The sequence below is a fragment of the Falco biarmicus genome, chromosome 4 (assembly GCF_023638135.1).
Source record: "Falco biarmicus isolate bFalBia1 chromosome 4, bFalBia1.pri, whole genome shotgun sequence".
Taxonomy (NCBI): domain Eukaryota; kingdom Metazoa; phylum Chordata; class Aves; order Falconiformes; family Falconidae; genus Falco; species Falco biarmicus.
The window spans coordinates 42,149,769-42,173,603 of NC_079291.1; the positions used below are offsets into that span (position 1 = coordinate 42,149,769).

The 23,835-nt window shown below is 36.5% G+C and overlaps 1 protein-coding gene across 5 annotated transcripts in view; it reads left to right on the plus strand.

Moving 5' to 3' along the window:
- MLLT10 (MLLT10 histone lysine methyltransferase DOT1L cofactor) overlaps nt 1-23,835 on the plus strand; it is a 136,903-nt gene that overhangs the window by 24,196 nt on the left and 88,872 nt on the right. For all 5 annotated transcript variants that reach the window (XM_056337512.1, XM_056337510.1, XM_056337515.1 and 2 more), the window contains exons 4-5: nt 5,043-5,097; nt 18,634-18,743. In XM_056337512.1, coding sequence (XP_056193487.1) covers nt 5,043-5,097; nt 18,634-18,743 — 165 coding nt within the window. The remainder of the gene's footprint in view (nt 1-5,042; nt 5,098-18,633; nt 18,744-23,835) is intronic.

Genomic DNA, 23,835 nt, shown 5'->3' on the forward strand with positions numbered 1-23,835 from the left:
GCCTTAAGTAAAGTCAGCTGGAACTGCAGCCTGATTTCTCAGCTAACTTTTAGGAATTGTGGTCTATTTAATCTGCTGCAGATCTTCTTGTGTTATTTAGGTTAACAGGTCATATTGAGACACACTTTATTGCCTCATTGCAATGCTGGGAATCCAGTCCTTCAGGACTTTACTTGGTTGACAGCCATTATTCAGGTGAATGGTTCCATTGGCCTAACTTAGACCAGAATTCAGTAACAGAATTCTTGCACAAGAATTTTGACCTTTGTTTGCTTATAACAAGAGACAGCATATAATGGATGTCTGCAGATGATGCTTTGTGAAACTTGCTCTAAACTTACAGAACCCTGAGGGAAGAACAATGCTATATTCCTACTATTTTTTTCTCCTCTCCTACTTGCATAGTCTTGTTCCTATCTCTCTTTATCTTCCCTATCTACTGCATGTCTCTGCCTCTTTCGCTTCATTTCAACGTAAATAAGGTAGTCTGCTGGATTAAATCAGCTTCTCTATGCTTTTCCTCCATTTCCAGTTGAAAAATTGTTACAGTTAAGTTAACCAAAAGACTTGCGAATTAGATTTGACTAATGTTATATACTGCTGGTTAAGGTAGCTCATAATCCTGGTTAAAATGGAAAGACATATGTTTCTAAAGTGATGGGTGAAAACTTTGTGCCACAATGCTGTGGAGTCAAATTGGACTGTTAAGTAATTCAGTACAGGAAGATGGATTTATTTAGCTCATTCTTTACTTAAGTTATTTTGGTCTTCTTGTCCTGGAACTTTTTTTCTGCTGGTATCTTTAGTGGACCCTTCCATTCTTTTTTTTTAATTCTACTGTTTATTTCTTGGTTATTTTATTTATTTCTTGGTTATTTCTACTTTTTTAATGATGACAGAAAAATTTGTTTCTTTCCCCTTCTGCATGGGCCTCCCATGCTTCTGGCCACTTCAGGTCTCTGCTGGGTGACTTTCTAAAGAATGGACCCCTCAGGAGGCAGTGGGTTTTTCATGAGACCCAGGCAGTTTTGGTTTGGCTGGATGCTGAGATTACAGGATCAGTCTTCTTTCACTTAATTAAACCTGCTGTTTATGTAGCTCGGAAGTGAGTTGTTACAGTCGCACTGTCAGACAGTTCCAGCTGCACAACTTTGAGATTGGTTTCACTTTAGTCCTCTACGGGAGACCCTGTAGTCCAAAGCAATTCCTGCTGAGAGTTGCCCCGAGTTCTGCTTGGCCAGAAGCTAGATCAATGAGCTTTGTTCCACCAAAGAGCTGCAAAAAATGAGATGTCCATGTTATACTCCGTCCCTTCCCTTCCTGTCCTTACAGTGTAATTTGCTACAACTTCAGTTCTTCCTACAGCCAGTATTTGTGTCTTCTTCACTCCTTTTCTTCACATCTAATTCAACTGGCTATACCTACAACACCACATGCACTGGTGTCCCTCCCTGCTATAGGACTAGTGCCCCTCAGCACACCAAAGGACGTGGTTATTTTCTTGGGTCACAGTCAGCCTCTTCAGTATTCACATGTGAACTGTCTAACTTGATGATGTTTATCTGAACTGTTGATCCATCATAACAGCTTGCCCTATTTAGGCTGTGATATCTTGTGGGTGTCATGTCCGCCCCTGCTACCCCTTTCCTCCCCCCACCCCCCTGCCCCCAGTTTGTTTAGTAGTTTCCCACAGTATTTTTGAATGTTCAGACAATAAATTTGTGTCAGATCTTTTGCCAGAGCTGAGACTTAGAAGGTACAACTGGAGAAGAGAGCCCTGGCACAGTCTGTGTGCTCAAATATTAGAGACCATCTGTACAGATGGTCAGATTATTCCTTATACTGTGTTGCAGAGATCAAAGCTTTATTCCATCGTAAAAGTTGTAGGTGATGTGACATTTAGTAGAGCAATTCAGCTATTGCTGTTCGCTTAAACTCCAAATTAGCTCCGTCCATAAGTAAGTTGGAAGAAGGAGAAACTATGTAGACAAAACCATTATAGACTTCTGAGATACATGTATACCCAACTATCCCCATTCCTTTGTCCTACAGAATCCTTTGTAACAACATGCATTTAAGCATTTTGAAAGTACCTAAGATTTTTTTTCAGTCACTTTGCAAATTCTCAGCTAAAACTATTACTTTTTTTTTTTTAAATGCTGTGTTACTGTAAGATTTTAGAACTAGTAATAAAGTGTTTTTTTTTTTTTTTTAAAAAAAAGATATTTTCTGCCAGGTACTTGTCTCAAGGGATGGGGCACACTGTTCCCACTTGGCAAAGCTACTGGTGTTACTACATGGTGCATATTGAAACTTGGGAGAGCCAAAATGGTTGACAGAATCGGAGAGTGTGGAGCCAGGGAAGGAGCTGGGCTCGTAGCTTGGAGGAGGAAGTGGAAAGTGACACTGTGCGGTGTATTAGCTTACTAGGGTGCTATGTTATTGCAGATTGTAGCCAGAATTCACTGCACCAGAAGCACTCTGTGTCATCAAAGTATCTCTGCACAGTTGCACAGCTCCAGCTTCAAGAAAGCTGAGTGCAGGCATTCTGCTCTCTGCCAGGGAGAAGAATGCTCCACAGAGCTCCCTGCCAGCGAGAAAGATACTCCACAGAGCTCCCTGCACTCAGCTTTTCTTCCGCTGTGCTCTGCTCACTTCTCTGCTTCAGTTTTCTGTCTTGTGTCTTCTCTGACTGGTTGCAGCCAGGGCTGCAGAGGAGTAATGAGGGAAGATGTAATGGACCTATGAGATGCAAGACAAAAAGAAATTAGTTGAAACTGAGCTCTGGTGAGACTGAATAGAGCATGCTTAACTCTTCTGCATAAAGGACTGGTTCAGTTCCTTGCTGCTTAGTGTCCTGTGATAATTTTAATGCTTTTTATTTTGTGGTAAAAGTTTGCCAATTCTTTAATTACTAATATTATTTGCAGTACTATGGCTGCCTGCCTTCAGTTTTGCTGATTGAGCTGATTGTTTGATTATGCTTAAATTGCATCAGTAATATGACCTGAATTAAAAATGTTAAAAAGAAAAAGTTCATTTTGCTCCATTTCACTGATGTGATTTAAGGGGCAGCCCTACAGATACTTGGGTCAGCAGCTGAGGGAGTGGTGGAGGCAGAGATTAATAAGGAAGAGGTGAAGGGAAGAAGAGAACCTCCTAAACTGGTTCTGCCACTAGTGAAAATGTATGTGAAACTTCCACAGGCTTGCAGAGGTGGGGCAATGTAGACTATATTAATAGCTTCCCTTGTCTCAGTGGTAGATGTATCATCTCTGCTCACTGGCCTTAAGCTGCCAGCTCACAACTTTGGGGTGGGAATAAACTTCATTGCGCTGTCACCATCAATATATACCAGGTTTCTTGCTTTGAGAATCTGTTTCAGTGTATGGGGACTTCACTGGAACAAACATACTGCTATTGAGTGTTTCTCAGCACCTAGTATTTAATGTTTGGAGAGATGGAGTGTGAAGATACAGCTCACATACATACTGCATATGTAGGATTTTGTTTAAAATGAACTGATCAGTTCATTTCAGTGGCAAGGAAGTCCTTATAACCTTGACTTCAAAAAAACCCAAACAAAATAGTGTAATGATCTCAGTCTGCAGGCAGCTTACATACGTTTTCAACCATTTTTATCTCTAAATAGATAGAGAACATAGACTTAATGCTGTCTTTCAGTAAATTGCTGATCGTTTTAGTAGGTGAATGTGAGGGAGGGATAAAGCAGAAGACAAAAAGCAGCAATCGTAAAGATTCTTCTAACTGTGAAGCTGTCTATATCAATGCACTGAGCAAAAATAATTTAAGAACTTTTTTATTCTACCTTTTGTGAAAGTCACTTTGCTGCTAATATAAATTTTATTACATATTAAGAGGAATAGATAGTCCTCAAGATAAACTTCAGCCATCTGCATTTCAGGAATGGAATTTCTCATTCCTCAAATTTGGACAACCTGTTTCTGAGGCACTTCCAGCATCATAGGCTCCTTTATTTGCTGACTTGGCAGTTAGCTGGTACGGACAATAGTACTGTTCAGGGAACACAAAGATCATCTGTACTGATGCCAGGTGTCCCTCTCCGTTTGAAGGATGTGGTGTTAAGTCTGGATCTGATGATCAGACAGTTCTTTGGTTTCTTGAAAAGCTTGTTAGACTGGTATACTTTGAGTTGTCCCTAATTTGGGAATACATAAAGGTTTTAAGAAGGTCATTCCTAGGTATAGGATCTCCTGTAATGGTGTTCCTTTGCATGTCATTTGGAGCAGTTGAAGTGGAATGGATCTCAAAGCTGTTCCATTTCTGTCGTCTCCAGCGTGGTTTGGAATTGGTTCACGCTGCTGTGGGAGCAGAGATAAACTTGCTACTAGGAACTTGATAGAGACAGAAAGATTGTACTGTTGTGATTTTGGTGTATGTCAGAAGAATACGATTTCAAACTGCATGCAGACATGCAGTCTTGGAGAATTTCAAGGGTGAGTCAACTTCTGACCTCCTTTTTCTGAGACAAAGTGGGGCTGGTTTTGGTCTCTCAGGGTAATTGAAAGTCTGCAGAGGCTGTGGAGTCAGCCATAGTATGTGCACCTGTGCTGATTATTATCTATGGCATGTCTTTGTGATTGACCACCTTGGTGAATATAGAGATCCTAGGAGAAGGAAATATGGTAGGGAGTCTTTGGGCTGTGCCCAAGTTTCTTACCAAGCCAGTCTACTCCATGCTACAGTTTTTGGAGGCTTCTCTCCAGAATTCCAGGGTGTGGAATCCAGGAATAAAAATTTGGAGGTAGAACTGCAAGTAGCTTTAATCTATCTATCTATCTATCTATCTATCTCATAGTTTAAAGATCTGGAAGAGAAAGCATTGATCGTGACAAAGTAATATTAATATTCAAGTTAAGATTAAAGGAAAACATACCTATTCACTTCTAAAGAATGGTTGCTTCCTTAATGTCAGCTAACAGTTTTAATGTGTGTGGTTTCTTTTTCAGTGCTGCTATGATCATTCCATTTTTTTATTTTATTTTTGCTTTTTTTCCTAGAGATGTGAATTATGCCCTCATAAGGATGGTGCTTTAAAGAGAACAGATAATGGGGGTAAGTTTTATTCTTATTTTCTGTGAACTCTTATTTTGTAAGAGGGAAAGAAGTCTGTGGAAAGAAAATAATTGCAGGGAACCTAAACATCAATGAAAACACTGGCTAGTTTGGAAAGAGCGAGCTGTTTTACAGTAACCTTTATCTGGCCTATTTAGGTTGAATTAGTTGTGAGAACATCAATCATTATTCTTAGTTTTATTTTTAGAAGTTACAATGAAAGAGAAACTGCATTTTAACGTAAGATTTTAATGGGTAAAAAGGGTAAATTTTATGTGTATTTAGTTGGAGTTTGAATGTTTATAGAAAGGTGTTGAAAGTGCACCATTCATGGAGGAAAGTGGAATTTTTATGTCTGTAGCCCACACTGAATGCACCACTGCATTTTCAAAAGATAGCTCTTTCATGCCTGATTTACTAATAGGTTCTGTAACAAAGAAGTTAGAGCTGAAAAGTTGCAGTAATGATTACCTGTTCCTTGTATCTTTCTAATTTCATTGTTCAGGTTATCGTCAGTTCTGCTCCTGCTGAGTAGAACTGCTGGAGAAATTCTCCACTGAGTAACCTGTCTTGATTATGTTTATACTTATAGGTGGGTGGTATGAGTGCAAAAATTTAACTTTTCAATAATTTCTGGAATTCCTTCTCTCTTTACTAAATATGTCTAAATTCTTGTCCATCATCTACCTGTAAACAGTTTAGTCATTTTGATACTGAACCCTTTCTGTTGTGAGAGGACAAAGTATGATCAGGATTGTGGATTTCATTTGGACAGTCTGTGTAATTGTATTCTGGAGATTTTATGCTGCATATATAATATTCTGACTAATTTATATCTTAGCTTAGTGTTGATGCAGATTTGCTATTTCTGTTGCAGTTGAGTTGCAGGAACACAGAGCCTTCTTGTGTTCAAGCTGATCGACCCTTGCCCTTGCCTATACTTTGTAAAGTACAGTATACACGCTAGTGTTCACCATTGTAGTGTTTGCTTATCTGAAACATGTTAGTGAACTTCGCGTCATTTGTGAGTGTTGGGAGACTGTATTGAGCCTGTCATCTGTGTCAGTGAAACTACCATCTTAAGTGCCAGCCCATTACTTCAGCCTTAAAACTATTCCTCTCAGACAGGTTGATAATGGCACTGTTGAATTAATTTCTTCAGAAATGGCAGTTGGACCCTTGCTTTTTTTAGGCAGTGAGTAATAAGAAAGCCTCAAACCTCTTGAAATACACAGTAAAATTTGTGAAGTATGAAGTTTCTGATGTGTTTACTGCATTTATACTTGAAGTAGTGTTTGGGAATGCCTTGCTATTCTCTATGGTGATTTTGAAACTTTTTCTTTGCATAAAGTTTTGAGAACATACTTTGACAGTGTGCATCAAAGAGCTGAGCATCCTGTTATCTCTCTTGTAGTTGTATTAATTGTAGTTGTGAATACTTGTCTGAAGGTGAAGTACTGTATAAGATTGAAATTCTTCAAGTTTAAACAGCAAAGATGTTACACTTTATGAACAGTATTGTCCCAACTATAATTTTCATGACTAGCTATTTTCATCAGTGAAAGCTTCATAGTGAAAATTTCATAGCAGAGAAGGCTTAAAAATTTGTACTTCACCTTCTGAAAAGATACCTACCTTAGTAATAGATATTGTCCATGGTGTTGAATACAGCAAATTCAACCTTATGGACCAAATGTCCTTTAAATAACAGCTTTACAGAAGGATGTGAACCTTGGAAAAAATAAACTCCGACTGGTGTTGCATTTCAGAAATCTACATTCTTAACCTGAAGGTTTCCTTTAAAAGAGTTGCCTAACAAGGTATTGTGCTGGCAGAGTTTTGGACTTAAGGAAATACTGTTGAAGGTCATGTAATGGGATTACTGTTCTAAAATTACATTTACAGTAGGTTAATATTTTGTTATAATATATGTTATATATAATTATATATAATTATATCATATAAATACAATTATTATATATAAAATATCACATATATTATATATAATATATAATAATATAATTATATAAAAATATAATAAGGTTAATAATTCCCTTCACATTTTGTTGTGAAGGGAAGTGATAAAAAGATGCAGGTCTTCCTGAAGAAACTTTGAAACAAACATTTCTGATAAAACCTTGGAAGGATCCAGCTTTAGACATTTGTAATTATGGAGTCTTTTCTGTAAGTATAGGAATAATTAAATGGTCTATAGCTTTTCAGAATGACTGAAGAAATTACTGATTTTATGTCAGTGACACAAAGTTATGCTTCTTTCTGCCTTCTGGCAACAGGTAACTGCAGTCTGTAGCCAGAAAACCAAAGCAGTTTTTGTTTTGAATATGCAGATAGCATAGCTCATGCATATGCATGATCTGCTGCTCTAGCAGATTTTTTTTTTTTTTTTTTTTTTTTTTTTTTTGTAACAGTCTTCTGGATATTTGCTTTTTAATAGTGTGAAGAAATGTGTTTTGTTTGGGTGTTGAAGATACTGTATTTTCTTTTATGTCAGGAATCTTAGTGTTTTGTGGTCCGCTGAGCTTTTACTAAAGGGTTCCATGATTTTCTTAACCTGCAGTAAGATGCCATTGCTGCAGAGAGGACCCTAGCTATGCATTACTTCCTCCTCCTCTGTGATGGTACTAGCATTTAACATCACCCTCCACCCCCTGCCCCGGGTTCCTTTTCAGCTAAATGAAATCAGTTCCCTGACTCAGCGGACCACGCTAGTGCTGCTATAGGGGAACGGCCAGGACTGTTCTTTTACCAGCGGCCTGTACATTAGCTGTCTTAAGTCGGTTGCACAGCTGTAACTGAAAGCAGCCTATTCTTCCAGCACCTATATATTGGTGTTATCTTGCTTTTAAGAACTTTGGGGCACTGCAAGATATATATGACAAAGTAGTCTGGGAATCAGACTTGCATTGTTGTTAAGTATGACTTACTGATTAGAAAATAGTAGTGGTGCTCTATGGTGTGGTTTTGTTGGTGTGTTGTGGGGTTTTCTGACCCCCCCTACCTCCAAGTGGCATGAGGTTCTTTTGTGTGCATTCTTCCTCCTTCTCCCTCTCCCTTTATCGGCCTGTTCCTGCTTATCTGACTTTCTGGAGATCAGCAGTTCTTTAGATTTGCTTCTTAGGTTTCATATTTTTAGTTGGAGACATCTACTCTGCCTTAGTTGTGCTTATCAGTACAGTTGTTGAGGGTTAATGTTATGTGTTCCAGTATCATCTGTGGCAAATACGGAATTAACAGTTTTCAGTGATACCATAAATACAGTGTTCTTGGAGCAGTACCGTCTGAGACCTTACACAGAACTTGAAAGTGCCAGCCTGAGATGCTAAGAGAAGAGGAGCATATCATGGAGGCCAAACAACATTTCACCTGCTCTCTATTACTGTGAAGTAGATTCTTGGGAGTTTTCTTGTATGACTTCTCAGTATACTTTCCCTGCCTACAAATAATTACGCTCTGGGACTTGTTTAACCAGAACTGGTATTTTTGTGTTTAATGGAAGAGTCCATCACACTATTTATGTGTCCTCTTCTGCGTAAAAGTTTAGTTCCATAATGTTGTGTGGCAAGGCGTTTTGCAGTTGATCTGTACAATATGTCAAGATGTACACTGGTTTGTTTTGAAGCTGTTACCTGACAATTTTATTTGATGCCGCTTGGCACTTGCCAAGGGATAGGACGAGACAAAGAGCAATTATTCAATGTTCACCTTTTCAGTGCTTCTTCTGGCTTTATAGACCTCTGTCATATTCTTCTTTTGTCTCCTTTTCAGGATGAAGAAGCCCAAAGTGGGCATTCCTTGTACAGAAAACTGACCATCCCCTTTCTCCTTCTCTATATGTCTTCCAAATAGCACATAGTCCTTACCAGAGCTGAATGTGAAATTTTAGAGAAGCAAATCTACTGTACGTGATGCTATGGAATCTCTAGACTGCAAAATGATTACAGTATGATTTAGTGTTCCCTAACATAGCCTACTAACGTAATTATGGGTCACCATTTTTTGGTACACATTTTTCTCATTAACTACAGAATGTTTTCACTAGCCTAAGCATTCATGTTACCTTGAAACTAGGATAAATCCTGAAATTGGAATGAAGGCATTGATTTTTAGCAAGGCTTTTGCCTGAAGAATATTCTGAAGATTGGGTGCACTGTTTTCTGCATTTGCTCTGAAAACAGAAGACATGGGTAATTTACATTTTTGCAGCATTAACTGTTTTTACAGCCATAGTTAACTCTTGGCTCTTTGGGTTATTTGAGATGGAATGGGACAAGTGGAAGTTCAGTTATTCTAGATAATAGTGACTGTACTCTGTACTAACCAAGTGGTTTCTAGGCAGTGTTGTGGAAATTTTACGCTTTAGTGTTGGAAATCCATGCAGATGATTCTGCACCAAGTTGCTAGCGTGTCTGGGTCTGGGAGGACTGAAGAGTCATGTAAAGTGCCAGGTGGAAATGACATTTTTTGTTGCCCATAACCACCTTAGGTACACTGGAGAGTACACAGATGCCTGCCTGTTCTTGACTTGGTGATGGTGGGTGCTGTCACTGTAATCAGAACCCGTAGTGAGCTCAAAGAGATAATTCTGTCTGGATTTGAGTGGAATATGTCCTAGTCTGCTTCAGTGTCTGTCCCTCCTGTGTTTTCCATTGTCAGAGACCTGAACTGACCCTGAACAGAAGCAGCTAATGTCTTGTTCTGCATGTTTGTTTGCTTTCTTCATACTGTGAAAATGGTCATTCTGCTCCTGCACTTGTACAGATCTTGGAAACAATACAGTTGGATTTAGCAGAGTGTAGCCTGGACTAATATCTGTGGTGTGGCTTATCGGTCAGCAGCAGGTTATCTGTGCTAAGGATTATTAAGAGTTGACTGTATTTAGCTACATGTTTGATTTAATTAATTTTTTAAGAGTAGTGGTCGGACATTGCACAGTTATGATCAGGGTGATTAAGTTTTGAATACATTTTAATAATTTGGCTGCCTAATATTTGTGACTGTCTTACAGCTATGGTTAATTTTTGTGAATAAGAAATAATCTTTCCTATATGTGGGCTTTGTGGAATTTGTTTTTATATAAACAGGACTTTTCAGTGTTCAGAGGCTGCAGTTCTATAAATTCTGTTATTTACTGTAGTTTTTATTGATTTTTTTAATTGATATTAAAAGTAGAAAAATAGGATTGAGTTGAAAAAGGAACTTTTCTCTTAGAATATATTTATTGACAGAATTCCTTGCTAAGTTTGGTATTCATGTTCATTCAGAGGCACCACTGTGGTTTTAAACACATGACTGTTTTTTTGAAATGAGAAAAACTGATGCGTGTATGAGTTGCTAATTGATTTGCTGTCTTATGTGTAAGAAGGCTGTTGAAAGAGAGGTTAACTTTACTTTTAGTTTTGTACTCTATATGGATTAGTAGTTGGACAAAATATAAACACATTTTTTTTGGAAAACAGAAAAGCAACAAGTGAGCATTTGTTTGAAGATACTTGAGAATTGTTGGCTGTTTGACAGTTTTGGGCCTTTTCCATTCAGTAATGTTTCCTTAACTGTTGCAGTAATTTCCTTTTGGGTTTTTGACACTCAGTGAGGAGGAAATAAAATCACGAGCATTGGAATGTATTATGGTTTTTTTTGAATCCAAATTCTTCTATCTTCTCACAATACTGGGTATGCAGTGTGTTTTTGTGCAAATTGTGCAGTTGTATGTAATACTGTGCATCTCCTATTCAAATAGTTTTCCTACAGTAATCTTGTCCACGATTTTCTGTAAGCCTAGAAGGCTTGATTTTGCTGTACAAGTTGTTACTTTGAAATCTGATTCCACTGGATGATGATCAGGAATGCTGTCTAACAGCATTCTTTGTGTGACTTTTCACCAAGACTTCTTTCATGCAGCTGCTTGGGAAAAAGCCAGTTAACAATGTGGTGGTTTTATGTCATGGTCCAGGCCCTCTTCCCATCCCCTGGGTTAGCGTCGGGGTCTCCCAAGTCTATAAAAACATTATACGCTCAATTTTGCTATCGCTGTTGTTAGTCAGCAGCTCTCACCTTCAAGTTTACTGATCTGATACATTTTCTGGGTATTAATGTCTAAAAATGTGGATGGTATAATGTCATATGTACGCATTCAGGCATACGCATTTTGTAAGAGGTGCTTACCTACAGATGTTGTGGTCCTTTAGTGTTGTGCAGATTTGTAGGGATTTGAATGTGTATTTATTTTTTTTAACTGGGAAAGACATTAAAAATTGATAAACAATTTAAAATATTTTACTAATATACATACTACCATGTAATCTATATTGTGTATTTATTATTTATATTGCTAGTAATCATAATGTATAACTATGACAGATTTTTTTAGAGCTTTAGATAAATATTTATGACACTACTTCCTTATGTTGTATCAAAGGATTTCTTGAGGAAGGGGAAAGAAACTCATTAATGCTTGTAGCATGCCAGATAAAATTATTAAAGCTATTAGCTTACTCAGTGTACCAGTGGAATGTAATCTGAAGCTGTTTTAAAAATGTACTATTTGCTGTGCTGCTGAATGATGATCCAAAGTGAATTTTTCAAATGTACCAATTCTTTGAGGAACAAATTTTGATAAATGGAGAGTTTGGTGAAATTCTATAGCAGGATTCTGTAGGGTGAAGCCTTTGCTTCATAGACAAACTATTGATTTATTTTATCAGAAATTATCCTTCTTTCTATGTACCAATGACTAGCAACCACAGTTGTGAGAGCTCTAGTGGTTAAGTGTGAGCACTTTTTTTACCCAGCTTTGAAAAGACTGGATCAAACAATGCAGTTACAACACTGTATTAACTACAGCAAACTCTAAAACTGTATTTACTAGGGTAAGGAAAATATAGTAACTTAAGATGATAGCTTTATTTTCTGCAAGTTTTATTGTCTTTACAGGAAAGGAAGATCAGGGTCAACATAAAAAAGCATGTGGAATGCCTTCATGGAGAGAGCTTAACTAAAGGCCTACAATAGCATTTATTTTTACCCTCTGGCAAATGGTAACAGTCTTAAGGACATCTTGCTGTATTCACCTTTCAGAGTGGGACAGAGCTGAGTCTTGGGGTCAGTCAGCAGATCTGATAGTTGTGGAAACTGAGGGTGCAATTTCCTGTAATCTAGAACAGCTGTTGACCTCTGCTGAGCAGAGTGGCCTGTAGTTATCCCATGGGTGGCTGTTTCTGCACTGGTAGTTTTGTGTATGGTAATCACACCGCCTCAGTGTGGGTTGTATCAACTTATTTACTGATTGTACTGGAAAGGTAAACTTCTGTTATCCCACAAGTTTAGTAATCGGGTGAATAAAATATTGTACTCTGCTACATGGCAAGCTTATACTATGTGGATAGGCCAAGGAGGCACTGTTGAAAGTGAACAGTAAGGTGAGACCTTACCTTTTAGTGGCAGCCCATGGTTGAAATGAATTGAGATATATCCTTAAATTACAACCTGGAGCAACCATGATAAGAAATGAACTAACATTTCAAAAGGAAATGTTTTTCCATGCTAGAATAATTCCTTCACTTGATTTAGGAGTGAGCTGTAGTTTTAAGCAAAGTAGAATTTCCTTAGTGAGTTATATTGGACTCTTCAAGAACTACACAAAACACATAAACAAATTCTACTCTGGAATTGGTGCATGGTTAGGAGACGGTGATGACATTCCGGAGCTCTCCTGTGGGACCAGACTGACACTATGGTTGGATCTTGGTGTGAGTTTGTGATTCTGGCCTCTGCAGTCTGGTACTGCTTTGCAGTACAGCTTTAACATTGATTGTAGTTAAGTAGAGGCCCTAGTGTAGTGTCTACTCTGTGTCTTTTAGATCACAAGCTATAGGTGGGCTTCTCTTGATTTGGATAGTAGGATGGACTACAAGTTTGTTGCTGTTACTTTATTATGAAGTAAAAATTCTAAAAGTAAGGCTTCAAAATTTGTACTGTAAGATTTAACGGTACTATGAATTGATTGACAGTGACAGTGCTTTTGTGAATCAGGTTTTGAACACTTAAGCAGTAGTTTTAAAGGCATAAAATTAGGTGGATAATGTACTATGTATTTTTTATCTTCTTGGATTTCCTTCATTAATTTTTAGATTACTTCAGTAGAGTTTGGTTCTAGTTACAGAGTTCTTTGTTGGCAACAGTCTTTTGTTTGCTGATGGTGAAATTATTAGGAGCTACTTGTTGTCACATTAGGATAACAGATGAACTGTTTACTTTTGGTTAGGATTACAGAAGCTGAGTTTTGTTACTCTGAATGTTAATGAATAATGTATATTCAAATTATATATGCTAAGTATGTACTGCTAGGCTTTCAATGAACTAGAAATCTGTTAGGAACCTGAAATAAAAATCTCAGCAAAAGATTAGTAAAACTTGGATAGATTCTGTGCTAGTAATTAAACATTTTGCATGTCAGAGAGAAACACAAAAATTGGAAAAACTCAGTAGTGTGTCTGAGGGATGAATCAAAAAGGACTCAAGTCAAAAGCTGGAAGTTTCATAAGACAATTTTAAACTCTGAAGTCTTTTCAGCGTGAATCTCCAATTTATTATGATATTGGATAAAACTGTTTTAATTATTATTGTTATCAAAGTAGATCTTGGAATTGGTTTATATGTGGTTTTGATGTTGTTTTGATGTTGGTTAGAGTTGTTTCCCAAGATCTCTTCAAAGGAAAGTGTCTTAGCTATGCTTGTGTGATGTTATCTTAGAAAGCATGGTGCATTTTTTTTTTTTTAAGGTAAGCAGCATTTGCCAAAGTTATTGGACTTGAAAGCACAGTTGAAGTAAATATTTTTGATTTTAATTTATCTCACCAGTAAGTTGTTTCTAATAAGTAACAATCAAAACCAGATTCTGGATAGAAGCATTGATTGTTGTAGAATATTGGATTGTTTAAAGCAAAAGAGGCAGTGAACCTGCCAGCCCACGGTAGTCTTCTGTATTTTTTTCCCTGTCACTTCAGAGAAAGCAGTGCTGATAAGAATACACAGAAACTAGCAAACTCAGGGGCTGATTTGGCTCCTTGTAATAAATTTCTTAATTTCTTGTTTTTAAGCTAAAGCCCAAGTTTATTTTAAAATAAGCAAGCCAGGCATTGTCATCTAGTAAAAATACTATTATTGAGAAAGCACATAGGTCAAATGGCCACCCTCTCAAAGACTGAAAAATAGGAAGTTAAGTAAGGGGGGTGGGGGAATTCTGAGGGTAGGGAAAATTTAAAGAACATTTTGCAAGATGCCGGTTCCAGCATTTTCAAAAACATGAGGCCTGTGCCCCTCCGTCCCGCCTCCTGTTAAAGTTGTCCTGAAAGGGAGATGAAAGCAAAAGTAAATTGAGTAAATAAGCAATTCAGTGGGAATAGTAAGAGTTTGTTAGCAATTACTGTAAATTTTATACGTAAAATTAAAAGAAGTGAGAAATAAGTCTGTGGCCAGTTGTTTGGATGCCAACCATGCACAACCAAAGTGAATGGAAGCTTATAATTGATTAAAATAGTAAAGGTTATGGTTTATACAGATGGTTTTAGCAAATTCATTTGGAACAAAAGTGATCTGAAAAATGGTATGAGTGCCTGGCTAAGTCTGTTGAAATTAAGAAAAGTCAGAGTATCTTGTTGTTATTTTTGTGTGGTGTTTTGGGTGAAGAGGAATGGCGATAAAATAATTTTCAGTTTCAACAGAAACTAGTGAGAATGTTTTAAGTGTTATTGAACGTGTAGAACAGTGCTTCTGGAGTTGTTTTTTATTAAGTCTAAAAGATGGGTTTACAACAGTATCTTTCACACTTAAACAGTGGGAAAGCTCAAAAAGACTGGATTTTTAATGATGGGGTTTTTCATGGGGGGGGTCGGAGGGGGGAGAGAGGAGGAGAGATGTGTGGTTGCTGAAGTTCATAGTTGCCTAAGAATAACGTAGCAAGTGATTTGAATAGGAAATTTACAGTGTAGTCTTTATGGCTTAGTGGAGTTAATTGAAAAAGATGTATTTTAATTTAGTTTTAAGTATCATGAATCCTTATAAATGCTTCCTTCTTTTATCCACTGTATGCACAGTTTTGATGGGTGTCTGTTTAGGATGTTTCATTATCCCTGCAGACAAAGTAGGCAATTGTCATCCAGTAAAAAATAGTAGACAAAAGCAACTCAACTCTGAACATGACAGTAGGTATTTTATTCTGTTGGGATTCAGAGCTCTGTGCTCTACTTCAGAGTAGTTGTCTAAAATGAGAAGGAAGTGGCAGTGGAGGACGGGAGAGGCATTTTCTCACTGTGTTGTATAGTCGAGTCCTTTTCGTTGCAGAAAATGGTTAAGAGTCTAGTCTGCTTGTATGCTAGTAGCTCCTTCTTCCATCAATGAGAGACAGAGGAAAGCTATCATGCTTTGTTTTGCTGTAGGCGTCCTTACGTGCTTACTCTTCGTAGCAGTGGTGACTAGTCTTTTGATGCTTAGGGAAAAGGTGATGGTTGTTTGCTTCCTTGTCTGTATTCCTCCACTACTATCTTGCCCTTATATGGTGAAACTGAATCTTCTTGACCTACCTTAAGTTGAGAAGTTTTGTAGAGGAGACCTTATTGAGTTTTCTGAAGATGGAGATTCCACAGCACCTTTAGGCAACCAATCTGTAACCACACTTGTTATGGAAAAATGTCATCCTTATTCTTTCTTCAGGGAGAGCTGCTGAACCTCTGCCTCTTTTGGTTCTTCCGGGTGAGCTGTTGTGCTCTGACAATTTTGTTTCTTGACCAGTAAAACTTTGGACAAAAGAACATTTAAGCAGTTGTGTATGGAGTCTCTGAGCCCTAGTGGGAGCTGGTGCTGGAGTTAGGCTTCTTTTATGTTGTAAGCATTTGAGGCTGGTAATGTAAAGATGCTGCACACTCCCCTAGAGTTAAAGTTTTAGTGAACAGGTTGTGAATTTTCAGCAAGGTTGGATTATCTGGGATCTAAGGATGCCACACGGCAACCAATGGAAAAGGTCCCTGGTCCTCAGTTCCCTGGGTGCTTGTTGACTGCTTGTTCAACAAGTGTATTAGTGATGTGGTAGTTCATTTATTTCATTATACAGATGCTGCTTTTGTTTTCATGAAAGTGTGCTATTGCCAACACCTATTCTGAGTGTATTTTGCTCTCTGTATTTTGGAAATCGGAATATATTAAGCTTTTAGGTTTAATTTGTTTTGATAGTGTAGGAGTGGTTGTTAAAGTTACTTCTGAAACTGGTTTCTTGTAGTGAAAATAATTTGCTTACCAAAATTGCAGTTGGCTTAAGTGATTTTTTTTTTTTTTTTTTTTATGTCTCTGGTATATTTTGTATATTTACGTGATAATTTTCCATTATAAGTAAGTATAACTGGAGTACAGGCTTCATTACATCTGAAGTAAAAGCTTTTGCCATCTGTTTATGTGTAACTAACTGAAGAAGGTTTTTTTTCAAAATTTTAGTGTCACTTTTCTACTGGTTTAGTGGGTTTATTACATGAATAGTGTTTCTACATGAGTTAATTTGTTGAGAGATTTAAAGATAAATATTCACCATTAACACTGTGTTAACGTTTATTTATCTGCCTTTAGTAAGATGACTCTGGTTTAGGGCAGTTTGCAAGTTTTACAGAAGTCCTTATAAACGCTTATTCCCTGAAGATACTTCAAGCAGAGAACAGAAAGACTGTGATTTTTATAGCTTTTTTTCAGTCTGTTAATGACAATTTTAAATGGTCTGTGGAAGTAGTTTTAAAAGCAGCTCATGTTAGGAAGTTTGTACTTTCTTTTCCCTACTCTTGTATTAGTGTGATGCTTCTTCTTGTGTGGAGTAATTCTACAAACTATTTGTGAATAAAATGATGAAGTAGCAGTGTTTAATTGTAGATGAAATACTAGAATGATACATGTTACGTTCACTATGAATGTTGATGATGATGATAGTTATGTGTGTGTGCTCTTCATATATAACTACCAATTGAGTAAATGGGGGAGGGGGGGGACACTAATCAGTTGGAAGCAACTACAAATGATTTGTGCTTTAAGAAAAGAACGAAAAGCACGTATGCAATTCCAGATACTAAATACTATTCCAGAGTCTCAACAATACTATTTGTAAGTACAACTTTGTTTCGCTCAGTTCAAGAGTCAACGTATGGTTGGGTGAAGAAATTAAGAACCTTTAGATTCAGTAGAGTAGTTACAAAGAGAAAATACAAGATGAAAACAAAACTCAGAAGGTCTGCAGCGAGGCAGTATGGTGGGTTTTGTGTGTGATTTCTTGTTGTTGTATTTTTTTAAAAAAACAACTATAGGATGCATTTGTACAACGATAATTTACTTTGTTTACCTAATCTAATAATCTACTAGATTATCTAATTATGTAACTCTGACATTTTGTGTCCTTAATATTTGCATATAAGTAAGCTTGGACAGAAGGAAAGCACAATTACTTTTAAGGTGTACTTGAAGGTCTGGTGACAAAAGATTTCAGTTTTCCTCTTGGGGAAGAACAGAATTCACACTAAATGATTAGCCACACCAAACTGACTTTCAGGTGGCGTAGCACTATACTATGCAGTGTTACTTTTGTAATCCTATTATTAGGGTCAGTATATTAATATGTTGTGTTAGCTATATAGCAGCTTCTGCTAAATTTACTGTTAGGGCAGACTGTCCTCCACTGAAACAATCTAACAATTCTTCAGGATCTTATTATTCAAAAAAGGCCTGAAATTAGTAGGTTTCTTTCTGAATTGGTGTTTTCCCCTCCTCCTCTATCCAACTGAATGTCAGACAATTAGGTATATTTACTTACTGAAATGTTACTTAGCATATTGTGCTATAACAACTGAGCATTTATTGATGACCCCAAGTTAATAAGTTAGAACAGGACTGGATATAGGAGTTGGTATTCCTACGAAAAAGATGAGTTGGCCATACATTCAAAGAAGAAAAAGAAGAGATTTGATAGAAGGTGTGTGTGTGTGTGTTTTGGATTTCTTTTTCTATAGAAAGAAAACAGGAGTCTAGTCAAATTAGAATGACTTTGTTTAAATAAAAAGTATACGCAGAAGTCTTAAATGATGGTAATGCGTGCATAAATATTATTTTGTTCAGATGGTATTTCCCCTTTTGCAGGAATTTGCATAGCTTTTATGTGATGACTGTGTTAACCCAAGAGGTTTAAAGAAATAATCCATTTTTCCATTTGTGTGTCACTGTTTGTACAGATCATTATTCAGTTGAGAATTTATAAAAGTAATACTCCATGAAATCCAAATGCTAAACTTAAAAATGTATTAGAGCTCGTCTAAACTTTGGATAATATAAAATGACATGTAAACATGACTTAGGTAACTTATGTCTGTAATATTCCAAATAGTTAAAATAGTCCATAGAAAAAAAGTATTGTAAAAGGTTCTTTGTACTATAATTGAAATGTCCTTTGAGCTTCGAGAATACATTAAAATTAAATACAATTATAACTTTTTGTAGGTTGGGCTCATGTGGTTTGTGCTCTGTACATTCCCGAGGTGCAGTTTGCAAATGTTTCTACAATGGAACCTATCGTGTTGCAGTCTGTTCCTCATGATCGTTATAATAAGGTATAATTATATGTCTTTTTATCTATATCTAATGTATTTATTTTAAAACTTGTGAGCTTTAATAATCTTATTAGAATGCAGTTTAAATAAAATTCATAAATGTATGCAGTAATGTTGCATTTTTTTTGCTATGACTTTATGATAAATTCAAGAATTAAGAAAGCTATGTTATTAAATTAAGCTGTAAGGTTATGTGCCATGCCTCATTATTCTTTTACAGATTGGAGACTGTTTTGTTAATTTTAAAAATATCGTTATCTTTGAATAACAGTTTATTTTGAAAGGAATGTGAAGTATTTCCTATAGGTTAAAATGTGATTATTGCTTATTTGAAATGTTGTTATTAATTACCACCAAGTCCTACTGTTTTAAGAATTGATATGTCCATAAACATTTCTTTTTAGGAAGAAAAGCTATGATAATATATTCAGGCAAAAGCTTGCTGACTTTTGCCTTTGTAAACAATATTCTCGTTAGTAGGATTATTTGCTTACAGGAGAACTGCTTCTAAGTAAGTGTCAGTGAGATGGAATGTTTTATAAATTGTGGGGAGACTTTATTAAAAAAAAAACACGCAAGTTATAATAACTTATTAATGTTCTATATTGATAGTTACATTCTTCTGTTTTACTTGTGCTACCTCTTCCTCACTAAACTACATACTCCTTCGTTTTTCGCCTTCTGTAGGCAGCAAGCTGTCTGAATTTCTGATTAGTTTTATTACTAATTTATTTTAAGTTAATTTTAAAATTAATTAAAAACTAAGTTTATTTTTCTTGTGGTGTTCTTTTTACCTCTAGTTTCTTTCTTTCACTTTATTTTATGGTGGTTTGTGGATGCTGGGGTAAAAGAGGAATAGGCTATGTTAGAAAAGAATGAGAGAAAGAAGGCACATACCACCTTTTAAAGTTCTTTCTACAAGGAAACCAGTCCTGTTCATGTTGTCTGTGACACACCACACCCCCCCCCGCCCCCTTTACATCTCTGATTTATGCTCCCTGTTTTCTTATCCTTTTTTCATGCTTAGGTCTTTTCCTTATCTGTTTCAGATTCTTACAATTGCTATCAGTATGTTTTGCCCATCTTATTTACCAGTGTATCTGAAAAGTCAGGAGTCAAACTCAAGGTTCTTCTCATGCTTTCTCATTACGTACTACCTGAGCACCTGTATTGGCTTCCTTCTGCATTGGCAAGAACGTGCAACAGTGAGATGAAGTGCAGAAGTAATAAAACTTTTGTGCTTGGATACAAAGTAGTACAGATTTGCTGTAGTGGATGAGTTTATTTGCTCTCTTTCCTCAACTCTGGGCCAACAGCACATCTGTTTTCTCATTTTTCCTTGAATAGTAGTCACAATGTGTTTTATGGTGTGTGCGGTTTTTTGTGTTTTTTTTTTTGTTTGTTTTTTTTTTTTTTTTTTAATTGGTAGTGGTTCTTTCCTCAGGTGCTTCAAATATTTCATGGAACACTTTGGATTTTGTTTTATCTTGTACCGTTTCCATTGATTGCAGTTGATACTGGATAAGTAAATCTTTGTAACTTCAAAAAGTGTACCCTGCATATTTTAATATTACTTGTTCACAAAGTCCATTGTTGGTCTCTGTCCTTAGTTTTTAATTCCATTTTGTTACAACTAAAGTTTCTTCTTTCTTGAACTGATTTTTTTTCTAAATATATGGTATATAGTTGCTTTTTACTGCAAAAATACCATGATTTTTTTTCCTGCTTGCTAGATAATTACTAGTGCCATACAGATCATGTTGATAGAATTCTTGGTGTTGTCTAGATCTTAGTTTTCTGCAGTTTTGGTGGGTGTTCTGCTTCAGGCCCATTTTCCATGTTAACTAACAGTCAGCCTAAAACTATTTTCATACAGACCACTACAGTATATTGTAAAATATAATGAAATCTATATCAGAAATTTCAAGGTTTGGGGTCATATCTCTAGCCTGCAAAATTTTTTTTTGTTTTGTTTTTTTCTCTCTTTTTACAGAACTTAGCTTTTGTTGTCTTTTATTTTGCCTACAGTTCAGGGAATCAAATAAATGCCTGTAGTGCCGTTGCTGCAGCAAACCTCCTGAAACCAATCTAACTTCACTGCCAACAGCAGTCTGGTTGTTAACAGCACAGAATTTAAGAGGCAGTCACTGACAGGGGACTCTCCCAGCTTTCTTGGTGAATCTGTAGCCAGTGCCGAGTTTGGTACTGCTGTGGCTAAACTGCTACCAGTTCCTGATTAGGCTAGTTTCCAGCAATACCCCCAAACCCAATACAACTACTAGCCTGCAATAATTTCACCACCCCCACCCCCCACCAGGGCTTTGCTATTCAGTATACATTGTGTTTATTTAAATGATACATTTTTCTACATCAGAAACTTTGTAAAGTGTGTAACTCTGACTATCAATTTGGGAGGAAATGGGAAAGAAAAGTTGTTTTTTTTTTTTGACAAGTAGATAAGACAAACGGTTCTTAAAACATCTGTTGTACAATTGTGAACAAATGTAAACATGTAATTAGGCAAAAAATGACTACAGTGGTTTCTGTTTTTAGAGAGGCTTAGTGCTAATTTCTTTCTGTCTGTCAACTTAGGTTGGAATAGGGTGATTTTAAGAAAGATTTTATTTCCTGTGAAGTCCTAAATAATTATGTGTGTGTGGCTGGATGCATATATATAGAATGCTAGCATATGCAATTGCGGGAAAATTACCGTAAGGGAGAATTTATACTGTAGTCTTTTAAAATAAAAACAAACATCATTGAAGTTTTGCCAGGAGATAGTACTCAACTTACACAGTTTTTTTTCTGTGCACTTTTTTCTTTATTGAACACTTCAAAACATGCAATATTACAAAGTACAGTAATCTTAAATACAAGAAGAAACACAGTGGACAACAAAACAAGACTTGTCAGTGCAAAATTTGGCTGCTATTTCCCTGATACTTATGTGCTTCTGGGATAAAACCCGTCGCATTAGAGAGTGAATCCTCTGAATGACTAGTGGGTTAACTAACAGGAAAGCTCTTACACAGTCGCTTCCAAAAAAGAAATGGACTAGTAGTTGCTCTCGTATTTAGTAGATATGTGTTATTCCTTGGATGGTTATGCATGGATATCTATTTAGTTTATGTGAGCTTTGTTTGTCTTTTTCAGGTTCATTTGAAAGTACGTGAAAAAAGCCATAATTATATTCAATTAGGAATCTCTTTGAAGAACTAATCAAAAATAAGTGCATTTTGAGTTTCTGGACCTGCCTAGTAGTAAAGGCAGCTGTTACACTTTTATTTCAGTATTTAGTGCGACAGTGAGAAATTTCTGTACAACTCCTAGGTTTGAATCTGTAAGCATGGAATGCTGTTGGGTAGTTGTTACGAGTAAACTATTTCTCCAATTACTTTTTGTTTTATAAGGTTTTTCTTGCCTCACCTTCTGCTTTTGCAAAGAAGGTTTATGTTTTGAATCTTTGGAAGAAAAATGTTGACAGAAACATAAAGGCAGCTTTGCAAAATGTGTATTTTGCCATTATTGAAGCTGAGATACTTGTGGATTTTTTTGAGTAAAGTTTCCTTGCTGAGTCAAAAGATTTGTGTAATGTTTTGCTTATTTTCCAGTGAGTTTGAGATAAGTTGTGAGTACTGTCTTCCCTTAAGAGCTCTGAAGAGCAGTGCTGCTTTAGGTGGTGGGACACAGAGAGTTTCAGAGGAAATGTAGCAACTGCATGAGTTTGCAAATGTGTGAAGGTCATAATTTTTCTGCTTTGTGAAAGGAAGAGAAACGTTCTCAGGCTTCTGGAATTGTTTGTGTGTCCAAGAGAAGGTACAAGTATGAGAAGCTCAGCTTTAGAGAGAACTTACTGTCCATGTTGGAATGGGAAGGTGAACCTTCTCTGGCCCCATTTCATGTGGAAAATTACAAAAAGATTTTATAGTTCTTATGACTGTTATAGGAAGGATAGAAGTTCACTGAGCTGGTTAAAATGGGTAGGCAGTCCACCATGTCATGTTTAAACTTGTTCATAACTTAGCTGGTTGGTTGTTATTCTTCAGTCCTGTTACTGTAAATTAGTTTAAGGGGTCCTGAATGACAGACCCTAAATGTAGTATGTAGTGTTGAAAAACAGGGCCTACATCCTTACTAAATTGAATGCTTATATTTTCCTTCTGAGCTTCAGTGGGGAAAAAAAAATCACATATCTTAAGGCAGAACTCTGAAAAAACAGAACCGTAAATGGAACTTGAGTTTTATGGGGTCTGTTGAACTTTCTCTTTATAGAGGTACCTTACTTTTGAAGTAGCTTACACTTAATATAGTTACTCAGATTAGGTTGATAGATCTTGACCTTGTTTATTCCTAAAAGCTAAATGTGTCAGTCAGGTCATAGTATGGAAAACTGAATAGCAGCCAGTCTCAGACCCTGTCAAACAACTGAATTATCTGTGTGCACTACCTTGATGTACAAAGGGAGCAAGGCAAAGAATTGAGTAGCATTATCCCCTTTCTGATACTTCAAATGTTAGGATATAAAGTATGATTTTAGGATATGTGAGCTGTTAGGTTGAATGCTTTTTAAAAGTCCTGTGGACTTACACAAGAATGACTCACCAACCCTGGAGTCTTGCGTGTTAATGAAAATGCTTTAATTGGCTGATGCCTCATGTTAAACGTTATTCTAAATACCTTGGTAAAAGGTTGTTCTGATCTCAGAATTTCACTCATTTTCATGTCTTTCTAAGTAATAATAGTTTTGCATTATACCCTTCTTATTTTTTATTTCAGTGGTATCTTGGTCCATTTTTCTTAAAGTGTATTTTCTACTACCCATCATGGTTGATGTTATTTTTATTTATTATTCTACTCATTCTCTGCTTCGTTGAAGGGAGGTTGTGATATAATTGCAGTAAAACAGTTACAGTTTAAAGGTAGACTTTTTTTTTTGAGAAGAAATAAAAAGTTTCTCCCTTCTCATCTTAAGATCTTTTAATGGGATTTCTACAGAGATAGTAGTGTGTCATTGATGTCAGCTACCTCAGTAAGGTTCTCTCATGTAAAAAGAGACACTTGACTGCCATAATACTGGAGGATACTTCCAGTA